We start from the raw sequence: 14,939 nt of genomic DNA on the forward strand, positions 1-14,939 counted from the left end.
AGGTAATTCTTCTTTTTCCTTTTTTTTTTTTTTTTTATTTTCCCCATGCAATTCCCTACTTAAGGGTCTCGTCACAAGAGAAAAATGATAGACTAGTCGACTAAATTTCTTTTAAAAAGTTTTCGTGCCTGTGTTCTCTTTACGCGTTAAGCAAATGCTTTGTGTGTGTGTGTGTCGATAATTTTTATAAAGATGAGATGCTGTGCTTTCAGATGTATAGGTGACAAACAGAGAAGCGATATACAATGACTGCTTGATCCCCTCCACGAGAACGAGAGATGAACGATGTGTGATTAGTAAAGAGCAATGAGAGATGAAAGATGAGCGATGAGAGATAAGAGATGAGCGATGAGAGATAAGAGATGAACGATGAGTGATAAGAGATGAACGGCAGAGTGTGTATGTGTATGTATGTGTGTGCGTGTATTCTTAATTTGGACCTCCCCTAAAATGTGCACTTAAATTTATTTCACTTATTTTAGCGCTACTATACTTGTCGCACTATAAATCGGCAAATCAAATCCCAGTTATTTTTCATTCTCTGTTTTCTCCTCTTTTTTCTTGCAAATAATGCTCACGACATTTAATCCGTAAGAGATTGAACATATGTGTGTGTGTATCATGGTTTAACAGAAATGCGACAGGTACGTGGGCTTAGTTGGATTTTTGATTGATGTTTATTCGGGCGAAAAAAAAAAAAAAAAGAAAAAAAAGAAGAGTGCATAATAATACAGGAACAAAAATGGGATAAAATAAACTAATAAAAAAGGGGGTTCTTTTTATTTTGTTTCATATGATATTTCTTTGCTTTTTTTTTTTATTTCGTTCATATATCATTTCTTTGCTTTTTTTTTATTTCGTTCATATATCATTTCTTTGCTTTTTTTTATTTCATGCATATGATTTTTTTACTTTTTTTTTTTTTTTTTTTTTTTTTCCCCTTTTTTCCTAACGTACAATTGAATACACATGTGCACGCATACTGCATACATATTGTCGTAAAAGAAAAGTTCTATTTGGAAATTTAGAAAAACCTGAAAAAGTACATTCATCTGGGAAATCCGAAAAAATGGGATATCCCAAACAGGAGTAACAAAAAAAAAAAAAAAAAAAAAAGAATGGAGAAATAGATGAGACTTGTCAGCAGTGTGTGCATCTCAAGTTATCCCTGTGTAACATACCATTGGAAGAAGTAAATATATCTCCCGTGTGCTGGTATTTTTGGTGGTTCATTTATTTCGGAACCTAGAGATTTAAAAAAAAAAAAAGAAAAAAGGAAAGGCATGTACAAAGGCGTAATATATATATATATATATATATATATATATATCGAACCCTCATGTACACTTGATCGAACCATGTGTAAACACCACGTACTGTCCTACTGGTAGTAAAAGTGCCGATATAGAATCTTTTGCTTCTCATCCAACAAGCTGTAAAAAAAAAAGTCATTATACTGATTTGTTAGAACGTAAGAGGAATGTGAATTAATGAAATCCTGTTTGAATATCCGTGTATCCATGTCACCATATGAATTTGTAAAAATGTGTTCCATCAAAAGAAAAGCCAAAAATACATCTGTCGGTGTGGTTATTTTGAAGTTTGGAAATTTTTCCTGTAAGGTGTATACTTTTTTCTTTGTAAAGTACTGATAGAGGGAAGAAGTATCGGTAAAACTTAACACTCCTCTTGATATTTCTCTATCATGCATTTTATCTCTATATGAGCACCTGCTGCTGCTGTTCAGCCCCTCTTCCTCCTCCTCTCCCATTATTTCTTCATTTACATTAGATGGTTGCACCAAATGCAAGCGAATACGTAGCAACTCTTGACTCTTAAATATTTGTGGAGTATGAGCTAGAAAAATCAATTTCCTGTCAATATTCTTCTTCAGCCGATGACAACTTCCAATGCCAACTGAATTGTCTATAAGCTTAATGGTGTCCGTTGCCCCAGCCCCTAGTATCATATTCTTTCCAATGCTTGACATGTAAATTAAGTTGAAGAAATCGAACTCTGATAGAAATGGTCGAGCTCCGTCATGCACCATGATATGCGATATGTAACGGTTCTTCGTTGGATTCAGTTGCTCTGTCTCTTTTTCCACTTCACCCCCATGGCTCACTTCTTCTGCATCGTCCGATTTTTCTATATGTCCCATTTTTCTCACTTTTCCCCAATAATCTTGTAAAAGCTGGAAAATGTAATCCTGGTTGTTGATCCCCAAATCCAGTGATTCTAACGCATTCAAAAGGGAATCTACCCGTTCTTTACCTCTATCCAACAGTCTTATAAGTTTATATCTGTTTGCATCTATATCACTTGTTTTTATTAAATCAAAAATTGCTTCTCTTTTTGTCAATTCAGTACTATCTTTCTTCTTAACTACATAATTGGACATTTCCTTTTCCAGCTCTGATTCATATTGTAATTTTTTTTTTTTCATAACATCGTTCAGTAACTCATCCAAATGGGTGATGCATTTCCCCTTCTCATTATCATATATTATGTATTTATTTATTTTTAAAAATTGTAAACATGTGAAAACATCTCTATCTGTGTTATCTTTGTGTATTATTATATCCTTTTTTTGCTGTTCTAAATTCAACATGTTCTTCACTTGTTTAGAATGTCCTTTGTGCAAAAATCCCATCTGATGTTTTTTTTTCAAAAGGGAAATATTGTACATATTAATACTTCCAATTATATTATTAAAAAAATTCGAATCACATACAATACTAATAGATTTTACAAAATTGCATTTCACAAATAAATTAAATGAATAAATAAAAACTGGTATATCATTTAGCATTAAAAATTGTTTTCCACTAGCTAATTCGGTTCTTTTCCCTATACCTCCACAAAGTAAAACCGCGTGGATATTTAGTCTATTTAACAATTTCTTATATTTCTTTCCTTCCTTCGTATTGTACCCTAGTCTCTTTTCACTCTCTTCCAACTGGGGGTTATACTCTGCAGTTACATCTGGGCAATTTATATCTGCACCTCTAAGATTTTTACCTCCAATATTATCATTGCTTGAAGAGGACGAAAATATGCTACTCCTTTGCCTTTTATTTTTTATTTTTTTCCCTATTTTCTCGAAAAGTTTAACCTGCACATGTTCAGGTGAAAAATAACACACTTTACAAGTAGCACCATGCGTGTAAGCAGAATACCCTCGTTTGTTGTCTCCAAAATTTGTGAAAATAAAATACATAAAATTTACTTTCTTCCGTTTCACAACAGGTACATTTCTTCTGTGTCTGAATCTATATGAAGAGAAACTGACGTCCATCCGACTAAGCACATTAATCACATTAAAACACCTTGCACAATGCGTCCTTTTCACATTACTGAATGTGCTTATACCTTGCCTTCTCAATATACATAAGTAATATCCATTCAATTTAATCAAGTAAATAATTAAAATACATTGAATAATCAATGGAACGGTGTTCATTTTTAGAAATTCAGTTCGATTGCAACAGTTTTCATATAAAAAAAAAAATGTTCCATATCCCAGCTACCACTTTTAATACACCTATAACTCACTAATAATAATCCTGTCTAAAAAAAAAATTTTGAATAATTGGGTAAAAAAAAAAAAAAAAAAAAAAAAAAGATTTTTTACACCTCATTTTAAATCAGCACGTAAGACCTTTTCTCTCCCATACTATCCGTTCCTTACTCTTATTCTGTTGAATCTACTCTGCATAATGACTTGAACTAGTATTTCCTGAAGCATCATTTTGACGTGATATAATCAACAGTTTATTTTTAAAAAGAGATATTCTTTTACCACATGTGCGTGGTAAAAATGGAAAAAAAAGGCAAGAAAAAAGGAATGGAAAAGAAAATATAATACAATATAACACAATATAGTATAATATAATACAGTGTAATGTGATACAATATGACATAGTATATAGCATAACTGAATTATAAAATGGAAGTACAAAACCTAATAATCACGTGTGGCGCACAGATCAATGATCGTGCAGATCACATGCATGCATGTGTTGTATTTTTCCTTCGTTAAAAAAAAAAAAAATAAAATGTGCACCTTAATTAATGTCAGAACTTTGTGAGTCCATGATTCGAAGTAACGTTAAAGCGAAAAATTACAAAATTGCTAAGTGGCCAAAAAGTAGAACGGCAAATGGCAGAATGGCAAAATGGCAGAATGGCAAAATGGCAGAATGGCAAAATGGCAGAAGAGCAAAATGGCAAAATAGCAGAATGGCAAAACAACAAAATTATGTTTCCCAATTTTTTGTGGGCATAGGTCTGTGTATAAAACCTTGGGAGGGAGGTTTTCTTTTGTGCAGTAAAAATGAACACAGAAAAGGGTCAAAAGAAGTGGTACAACAGGAGTGAAAAAAAAAAATGGAAGGAAAAAGGAAGAAATTCATCGAATAAACAAATAGATAAACAAAACAATGGTGCGAAAAAAAAAAAAAAAAAAAAAAAAAAAAAAAATGGAAAAAAAAAAAAAAAAAAAAAAAAAAAAAACGCTTCGGATAAAGTGTTATGAAAAAAAAAAAAAGAAAAAAAGTTTATTTATGTAGAAAAGGGTAAAGATCCACGAGAAGGATGTATAATATACAAATAAAGGTCGAATTAATGGCAAACATTAGAGAAAGGCGCAGCAGAGGCATAACTTAAATTAATTATTAAGAATTGAAAATGAAAATGAAAATGTGTTTAAAAAAGAAATTCACTCCTCTGAAACAAGTCGTATGCATGCTAGAAGACGTTGAAGAATAACGTGACAGCATACCTTTGGTAGTAGTTACACATTAAAGTATGTGATATAAGAGTCTGTTCCATATAAAATTCGTTGATACAATTACAGCATTCATACATACTCTTCTAAAACATGTATATTCTAGCGGAACTGATCAAAATGCTGCATAAAATAAATTGCACAAAAAAAAAAAAAAATAAAATAAAATAAAATACCAAACGGAATTTTTTTTTAACAACTTGACTGAAAATAATCCTATGTAAACCTGCTAATTTTTTTTTTCTTTTTCTTTTCTTTTATTCGTTTAATGCCTGTGGAGGTTTTGTGAATATTTCGAAAAGGTAAAAAATAAAATAGACAAAGAAAAATATATAATTATCTTCCCATCGCACCCCATCTCATTAGCAGCATTTTTTCTTGGTTTCTTCAGTGTTGTTAATCTAAAAAGGAATTTGTCATATAAGTGTGTGTGAATCGATGATCCAAATGGGTACTCGTTCTTACTATTATTTGGAACACGGCAAAATTGCAAAAGGTTGCAAAGGTGTATACACATATATGTCTGTATATATGTGGGTATTTATTTTTCACTCTTGCGAAACCTGAATTCCAGAAAATTTGTCCTGTTCCTTCTTCTGTAGTGGCAACTTTTTAGCTATGGGGAAATGAAACACATTTGCCGAATGAAGATGAAGAGAAAAAAAAAAAAAAAAAAAAAAAAATTATATATTTTACAACAAGTAGCACTTTTTCTCATGTGCACACCCCCTTGTGCTTTTGGAATATAACCTATCCTTAAAAACAACTCGTTCACGTTTTGTCCCGTTTTCGCAGACGTCTCGATGAACAAAATGTTATTGCTGTTAGCGAAAGATTCAGCAAGCTACAAAAAAATAAATAAAATAAATAAAAATAAAATAAATAAATAAATAAATAAATAAATAAAAAAATAAATAAATAAAAAAATAAATAAATAAAAAAATAAATAAATAAAGTAAAATAAAGGCACTATAAATTGCCTCATGTTGTGCTAATTCATCGGACATTCCTGATCATGTAATTTCTGCCAACAAACGCTCGACGCATAAAAATTTGGCGAAAAATGTCCATTTTGCATGTACTGTTCATGCAAATGCGTAAAAGTTTACACATTTCATTGTTACTTCTCGATCCACCACTCGGTTTTTTTCCAAATCATTTTTGTTTCCGGCCAGGGCTGCAATCGGGTAGGGGAGCGAAGGAATTACGCAGGGCAGTTGGAGGTGTGTAAACCAAAGGAGGAAATGAGGTGAAAAATGGAATGAACAGTGGATATAAAAAATGGAATTAAAAAAAAAAAAAAAAAAAAGAAAATGTATATATATCACACCGGCATAGCAACATCCCAACATAATACACCACATGGAACAAATTGGTTATTTTATCTACGTGCACAACTGTGAGATAGACCTACCTATGATAATGTCATTTGAGTGCACAGATTTTAGCTCATGAATCCATCCCTTTGCACCTTCGAAGGACTTCTTGTTTGTTATGTCATATACAATGACCGCTGCTGATGCACCTCTATATTTTCCAAAAATGAAACAAAAAAAAAAAAAATAAAAAAATAAAAAAAAAAGGATAAATTAGGATAATCTAACGTAACAGATATTCGTTTATTTAGCTCTTCCAATTCACAGTCACACACGCATACACACCAAAGAAAAAAAAAAAAAAAAAAAAAAAAAAAAAAAAAGAAAGATATCGTTAGCCAAATCGTACAAAATAATCATATACTTTTTCAAAAATGCATGAACAGCTACTCTTACACTTTGTGTGTCTTACCGATAATACATGGGGGCCAAACTTCTGTATCTTTCTTGCCTATTGAAATGGTACGGGAAATGGTGATGTGGGACATTATATATTATCTTACTTTTTTGCTTATTTGTTCTAATACCAGAGTTTATGTCTGTTTTTTCCATTTTTTCATTTTTTTTTTTACCCCGCAGTGTCCCAAATTTCAAACTTTATTGTGCATTCTCCTATGTCAATCAGCTGTGTCATAAATGCGGCTTGGAGAGAAGCAAATGTTGGACATATGTTTGTATATCAAATGAATAAGAAAAAAAAAAAAAAAAAAAAAAAAAAAAAAAAGATTAATATAATATGTATCATGTTACGTGTTGCACGAGAAATTTATGTGTTCAAGTGAAAAAGTTATTCTCCTTTTTTTTTTTTTTTTTTTTTTTTTTTTCCCTTGGAGTAACTAATGATGATTGTCTTTCACAAGATTCGCACTTTTTAGAATTCCTTTTCGAGAACATCTTATGCAACTTACCACCAATAGTAGATTCCTGGTATTCATAAAACTCATTCTTGGCAAATCTTACGACGATACATGATTTTCCTACGGATGTGTCTCCTGCAGTAACGGGGGTGTGAGTCGGAATGGTAGTTCATTTAAATCATTTATATTTCGAGTGACGCTTATTAAATGAGGATGCATTGTCTCCTCCTCTCTCTTTCTTTATCTTTATGGAGATTCCCCCTTTGTGTGGTCCCGCATATCTATGCATATACTTTCGTGTGAACATTTTTATGCACACGTGACCACAAGCCTGGTCGAAAGCATTATTGTCTATTCGATGAGCACCTAATAGAACCAATTTTGAATTAAAAACTTTGTTGGAGTGGTAATTCTGGCTGCCGTCATATCTGTCACTGTTATTTAAATTTGATAAGTAGTGTGCCATTGTTGCTCTGCCGAGGCCTCAATCAGGGTGCCAATCTGTCTGTCAGTCTGCTCTCAGTCTGCTCTCAGTCTGCTACCAGTCTGCTCTCAGTCTGCTACCAGTCTGCCACCAGTCTGCTACCAGTCTGCTACCAGTCTGCTACTAGTCCTCTACTAGTCTGCTACTAGTCTACTTCCAGTCTGCTCTCAGTCTACTACTAGTCTACTTCCAGTCTACTACTAGTCTGCTACTAGTCTGCTACTAGTCTACTTCCAGTCTACTACCAATATGTCCGCGTTCGATGCAGTCCACTGTACTTGAGCTAATGGTATATGCACACGGATTGGCGGGTAGTCTGGAAAGCACGCAAAGGTACTAACGGTGTAAAAGGCACTGAATGTGTCAAACTTCGTACTGATCGATAAGAAAATAAAGCGAGTAGCATAAAGACCATACACTCGCTCCTCAGCATGTTTGTTTTTATTTTTATGTGTGTCCTTAAGAATGGCTGCAAGAATTTCAAAGAAGTACATATATGTATATGCAAGTATCCTTTTCGTACACCTTGCGTGTGCAGTATAATTAGCGTGATCAGTGCCCCCCCACCACCAACTCTCTGCATTTCTGCATGCGTACAAACGCAAGGCGGTTATAAAACCCTGCAAAAAAAAATAAACAATGCGAAAGGAAGGGGGGAGACAGGGAAAAAAAAAAAAATGAAGCGAAACGAAAAGAAACGAAAAGAAACGAAACAAAAGGAAAAGAAAAGGAAAAGAAAAGGAAAAGAAAAGGAAATAAAAAGGAAATAAAAAGGAAATAAAAAGGAAATAAAAAGGAAATAAAAAGGAAATAAAAAGGAGTGTACTTTTTGCACCTACCTGTGCATAAATTTTATGTTGGAATTAATCTTATCATTTAACGACAATTATTCTCAACTCTCGATTCACTCATTACAGCCATGTCATTTTTTCATTTGCATACACATCATCATTCATTTCTTTTTCAGTGCACAACGTGCAAATTTGTATGTCACCTCAGAGAAAATGCAATTTATAATAGTTAAATAGTAACTACAATTTATTCCCAAATAAATGACATACCTGTTTATATGTAAAATTATTTTTCTTATTTTTTTTTTTTTTCTTCTGACGATAATATTTGTCTGCATAGGAATAGCTATGATCCATATGCATATGTAAAAGTGCGGTGTTCATACATGCGTATAAAAAATATCGGTTAAATTAATTTTGTTTGCGCTTTAAGCGGCTGGTACATTTGTCACATTGCCGTTCATAAATAAAATAAAAAAAAAAAATAAAATAAAAATAATGACCATAATTTTAGCTGTATAAATATAACTTCTCAACTATTGTGGAGGAAAAATATAACGAAAAAAAAAAAAAAAAAAAAAAGAAGAAGAAGAAGAAGAAGAAGAAGAAGAAAAAAGAAATAACAATAAAATGGAAAAGAAGTGTATAGCATGCTAGAATACTTTAATTTCGTCTAACAAAAAATGTGTCAAGTGTGCACAAGCCACAACCTGTTTAGAAGGAAAAAATTTACCACAAAAATTGCATTCCCACATTGAGAAAAAAAAAAAAAAAAAAAAAAGTCAGCCACGTGTGTGTCTTATGTGGAACACAAACTTACAAAACACAAAAACATACACAAGTGGGTGTGTCTTAGAGATTTTCAGAACTTCCCATTCTACATTGCACCTTTGTAAGACATGTATACACAACAATTTTTTTTTTTTCTTTTTCAATGTCTCCTTTTGAATTTACAGAGTAATGTAAGTTGAAATGTGTCATATATCCTTGCTATTATTTTCCATAACTATATATAGATATCCCCTTTTTGCCTGACATGGTCAGGTAAATAAAATATACCAGCTGATACGTTACCCCACGCGCACAATTGTTGCGACATAATTAGTATGATAGAACTTTTATACAACACTTAATTTTTCATGAGTACATTAGTTAAAATGCTAGCAATGACAATTCACGTCACTACTGAAACGTCCTTATACGCATGTTTTTATTTAGAAATGAATCATGTGGAAAATGCTAGGTGTGTCTTAACACGTATGCACGTTCCCCTAGGAATATTAACAAATTTAAAAGGTTGGAGTTTTGGCGCATGCACAGTTCAGATAAAAACAAAAAAAGGCTAAAGTGCAAATAAAATGAGTCAAAAAAAGGTTAGAACAAATTCAGGAGTAGGTGTTGTCCTTAAATGAGTCCTACTTTCGAATGCCCTGGACACTTGGGCATAACTGTAAGCATCAAAAACTTTCCTCTCACAAACGCTTGCTTATCAACACCTGAGTTTTTTTTTTTTTTTTTTTTTTTTTTTTGTGTATGTGTTTGGATCGCGTGTAGGTCGCACACATTTTCACCCCCGTCCCTTGCGGTAAGACAACTTCTTCCTCTGCTTTAGTACTTTCTGCTTGGCCTCCTCAACCATGATATTTTTTTTCAACTTGAGATGATATGACACTTTTGCTTTTTCTTTTTTCTTGTCTATGATATTTTTCTTAATTGTGTGCAACATTTGGTACCATCGAGCAGCTAACTTTGGATTTTCAAGAGATTTGAAATTAATTTGATCGTCCTTCTGTTGTTGTTTCTTTTTGATCTGATTAGTGTCTTCTGTTTTTTTAAATAATTTCGGTTTAGATTTATATGGTAGTTCTTTCAACAATTTTGAATTGATATGAATTTTTGAATGATAAAAATGTCGAAAGGGAACAGCCCTGTAATTATTTTTATGATTTACGTAAATGTTATATATATATCTTAACTCATTTATGGATTTTAATTTATTTTCAATATCATAATTAAAGAATTTTTTTATTTTCACATTAACATATAATTTTAAGATAACAATATCACTCATTCGAATTTTGTCTGCAAAAGTACATCGAAAATTTCCATTTTCATCTATTTTATTTTTAATTAAACCTTTAATACCACTGGGAGTTATGACTGGGCAGTTGATAAATTTACATACTTCTAAATCAGAATTGAACATATTTTTTACAAATGCTGTATTTTTAAATATTTTATATGGTTCTCCAATTAATTTTAATTTTTTCATAATATGGATATTGTTGTTTGTTTCTAAAGTTACACCATTTATACATATGCGGTAAAACGGTACTTTTTTATAATTATACAAGGCTAGTATTCCATTATTGGGACCTACTACAGGACCATAAAATGTACAATTACAGTGCATATGTTCTGTGGTATATTTTAAATATCTTATTCTAACATTATTTCTTTCGTTTATTGAATAAATTGGAATACTTTCATACCTCCTCCAACCTATTGAAAAAATTAGTGGATCATTTGACCTTAACACTTTCGGATACCATCTATGTTTTTTTACACGACAATGAATAAAAGAATCTTTTTCTTCATAACTTTGTAATCCTCCACAAATAATTGTACAATTTTTTAATACTGTTAATTTTTTTCTCTCAATTTCTATTTCCAGTTTTACATATTCACCTATGTTCACAGATGACCCATATGTGTTTACATTCAATGCTCCGATTTCTTCCGTTTCAAGGAACCTTTTTTTCTCTTCTTCTTTTTCTGCTTTTATTCTTTTTAAGTTGTTTATTCTTTCTTCTGTTAGTGCAGCTTTCCCCCTCTTTTTCAACAAACCATTTTGAACCACATCACCATTTTGTTGTCCTTCATTTTCTTTATCATCCTCTGTATGTTCCACTGGTGAGATGTTCGAATCAAAACCTCGGTTCGTGTCACTCTGTGCATCTTTTTCATTATCGATGGACAGATGGTCATCGGTATGTATATCTAAATGAGATCCAGAATGAGATTCAAAATATGGCTCATATAAACTTCCATACCGTGAAGAGAAATTTCCCACGAGTGCGTTATCCCGCGTGTCAGACAAGGATACTGAAAAATTGTTAAAAATAAAAACTTCATCATTTACACATTTGAATGAATCTACCTCATCTAGATAGTAGTTATCTTCGTTCATGTAACTGTAAATTTGTTTTTCTTTCTCTGTGTTCACTATGTCAATGCTTAGAAGATCTTGAATGTAGGAGTCATAGCTTAGTTGTTCCTCCTCCTCCTTCTTCTTCTCCTCAGCTCTGTTTACCACAACTGTACGTCTTAACTTCTCCTTCTCCCTTTTTATAATCACCATAATTTCCCCCTTGCAATATAAGTGGCTATTCTTTCTGTTGATGTAGCGACGATCGTATAGGAATGTGTCTAAGCTTACTTTGTTGTCAAATGATAGGGTCTCCGCTAAAGTGTGGTTCGTCAGTGAGTGCTTCTCCTCCACAATGTGTCTACCAAGTGACTGTTCCTCCGTTTCCTTCTTCCCAGGTTCGATGAACCGGCCAATATGCAACATTCTGTTTTCCGCCTCACTCTGCTTTATCCCACGTTCTTTGCATCTGTGAATACTATTCTGACTCATTTCTCCATTTTTTTCATCCCGATCTGAATCACTCTCTTCCCCACTCACTTCATCCCGACCTGAATCATTCTCTTCACCATTCACTTCATCCCTATCTGAATCACTATCTTCCCCATTCACTTCATCCCTATCTGAATCACTCTCTTCCCCACTCAACTCACCCCGATCTGAATCACTCTCTTCCCCATTCACTTCATCCCGATCTGAGTCACTATCTTCCACCCTCACTACTTCTCCCTCCTCACCGCTCCACTCAGTGGCAGAAAGGCTAATCCCATCGACATAGTGATAGTCCTCCTCACCTATGCCTCCCTTCTTTCCCTCCCTCTTGTCAAAGAGAATGGGTTCCAACTCCTTGTATTCTTCGACTTTCTCGTTGACATAGTTCTTTGCATTCTTCTTTTTCTTCTGCCTCTCACTGATAAACACATTGGAGGGAACTTTCCTCCTCTGATTACTTTCATTTTGAACATCAAACAGAATTGGCTTAGTGTCCTTTTCAATGTTTTTGCAAAAGGCGTATTTGGAATTCTGAAGAGCTCTTATCATTCGTATTCCTTCCGTCATGTACTTTTCATCTTCTTCGCCATCTTCTTTGTCATCTTCTTTGTCATCTTCTTCGCCATCTTCTTCGCCATCTTCTTCGCCATCTTCTTCGCCATCTTCTTCGCCATCTTCTTCGCCATCTTCTTCGCCATCTTCTTCTCCATCTGGATTACTTCTATCTTCGGTGCCCTTTCTCCTCCTCCTCTCCTCCGACTTGAACCCATCCAGGAGCATCTCTTTCCTCGTGAAATTCACCTTACTCTTTGGAATATGAATATACATGTTATCAAAATCGAAGGCAACGTTTCCTATGTCAGCCATGGGTGCATAAACATTTGGATTCTTCTTCTGTTCATCAGTTTTAAAAGGATCCTGAAGAATGTGTATATTCTTTATTTGCACATCTCCTATATTTGGGATGTGAACCATTTGATTTTTGAAAATCTTGGACCCGTAAACAAATCCTTCTATATGCACACACACGTATTCGTTACAGGTGCTGAGGAATGTACTCAGTTGTTTTTCTGATTCCTCGTCCTCTCTACTCATGTTGCCTTCCTCATTTGTGCGAGCGAGACCGGTCATGCTACCCTCCCCCCCATGCATCCATTCCTTCGTATCCCCACTGCTATTATGGCTAGTCCATTCCTTCGTATCCCCACTGCTATTATGGCTAGTCCATTCCTTCGTATCCCCACTGCTATTATGGCTAGTCCATTCCTTCGTGTCCCCACTGCTATTATGGCTAGTCCATTCTTTCCTGTTTTGAATAGCTCCATCAATTTCCAACTCATCCACATCCAGCCGCAATCCCAAGATGTAGCCATGATTATCCCTCCACGATATGTGAGGCTTCTTAATAACAGAAATAAATTTGCATAAATTTCTGACCTCAGTCTTGTTGTATCTACTATTTTGTATACCACTGAAAAAAAAAATTTTAGCTCCTTCAACCATTTCTTCAGTGAATCTTTTATTTAATTTTTTTTTCCTTTTTCGAATGCTCTTACTATCTTTAAATTTGTCTAAATGGGTAACTACGCCTATCACTTTTGGCATACCGTGGGTATTTAAAATACTAACAAATTCCAACGTTTCCAATTCTAATCCATAGCTCCCATCAATTACCAGTAAACATAAATCTGCAACCTTTGCAATATCTATCATGTTTAAAATATCTTCATTCACTTCTATAAATGTGTATCTCTTTAATGTTTTGGTTATGATAGAAATTGGACCCTGTACATCCTCATTAATCGTTATTCCTACATAATGCTTAATTACGCTTTTCAATAAAGTAGTTTTACCCACTCCTTTCGCTCCTTGTATTGCTACAATTAAGGGGCCATTCTTATTACATTCTTTAAAATGCTTGGGAGCCCTTAACTTCTTTTCTTCCAATTCAAATTGATGTTGTTTCCTCCGATGGGCACTTCTGATTCCTCCACTGAAGGCAAAGGCTTTGTGGAATCTTTTCGATACACTACTTTTCCCAAAATGATTCGCGCCCCCACCACCACCTTTGCTTATTTTTTTCTTCTTTGCCTTTTTCCCTACTTTTTTTTTCTTGTGATGTTTTCGCTTCTCGTCCATTGTGCATATATATATATATATATATATATATATATATATATATATATATATATGTACGTGCCTCTCCCGTGTGTGGAAGAACCTGTACAAGTGTCTGCTCTCACAAAGAAAATGTCCTTATCCGATTCGAAGTTTTTGGAGTAACATGAGAATTACCTATATATAGGACTTTAATCAGGTTGACTTGTTCATACACAAGTTTTCTGAATTGGTATACATAAACCTTGATAAGAAACATATGAGCTAAGCAACTTTACATATAGGAAAAAATTATCGCTTTCATCTCTCTCAATCTGAATCACTCTCGTCATAAACGTGTAATAACAGAGGTATATATAAACTTTGGAAAAAAAAAAAAAAGTTTAAGGACTTTTCTACTCTTCCATATGTCTCCTCTCTTCGAAGGGAAAAATAATGTCTGGCATAATATGATGGCTTTCAAGCCCACAGACGAGAGTAAAGTACGCAAAAAAAATTTAACCTTCTTATATATACATACATGCTCAGACATATAAATACATGCCAATACATGTACATACCTTCCCATACATATACATATATATATATATATATACATACATATGTTTACATGTCCTGTCGTCAAATATATGTTAAATTCTCCACAATTTTCTTTTTTGTAAACATGTATAAATTTTGCGCACAAGCATGTATGCATATCTAGGTATGCTTTATTATTTATTATTTTATTTTATTTTTTTTTTTTTTGTTACTTGGGCTAAAATTTCACCACTACCCACCCATTTACTGAATTCTCCAATATGTCAAATTTATTAACCTACAATATATGTTTTTTTTTCTTGCTCTATCTTTTTCTTCCTTTCTCTACCTTTCTCTATCTCTCT

At 33.4% G+C, this 14,939-nt stretch overlaps 3 protein-coding genes across 3 annotated transcripts; all 3 read right to left on the bottom strand.

Annotated features, from left to right (window-relative positions):
• Positions 1-1,381: 1,381 nt before the first annotated feature.
• Positions 1,382-3,463, bottom strand: PGO_020770 (hypothetical protein, conserved; the record flags this gene model as incomplete). The annotated part of the gene is made up of 1 exon (XM_028685895.1): positions 1,382-3,463. The coding sequence occupies one exon, from the start codon at positions 3,461-3,463 to the stop codon at positions 1,382-1,384; it is 2,082 nt and encodes a 693-aa protein (XP_028541696.1).
• A 1,688-nt stretch (positions 3,464-5,151) lies between these two features.
• Positions 5,152-7,488, bottom strand: PGO_020780 (ras-related protein Rab-5C; the record flags this gene model as incomplete). Its single annotated transcript, XM_028685896.1, has 9 exons — positions 5,152-5,190; positions 5,353-5,405; positions 5,540-5,633; positions 5,914-5,966; positions 6,204-6,316; positions 6,578-6,616; positions 6,738-6,807; positions 7,074-7,157; positions 7,389-7,488. The coding sequence occupies 9 exons, from the start codon at positions 7,486-7,488 to the stop codon at positions 5,152-5,154; spliced, it is 645 nt and encodes a 214-aa protein (XP_028541697.1).
• A 2,376-nt stretch (positions 7,489-9,864) lies between these two features.
• PGO_020790 (ribosome biogenesis protein BMS1) lies at positions 9,865-14,076 on the bottom strand (the record flags this gene model as incomplete). Its single annotated transcript, XM_028685897.1, has 1 exon — positions 9,865-14,076. The coding sequence occupies one exon, from the start codon at positions 14,074-14,076 to the stop codon at positions 9,865-9,867; it is 4,212 nt and encodes a 1,403-aa protein (XP_028541698.1).
• Positions 14,077-14,939: the final 863 nt, after the last annotated feature.

The sequence above is a fragment of the Plasmodium gonderi genome (genome assembly GCF_002157705.1).
Source record: "Plasmodium gonderi DNA, contig: Chr02, whole genome shotgun sequence".
Classification (NCBI taxonomy): domain Eukaryota; phylum Apicomplexa; class Aconoidasida; order Haemosporida; family Plasmodiidae; genus Plasmodium; species Plasmodium gonderi.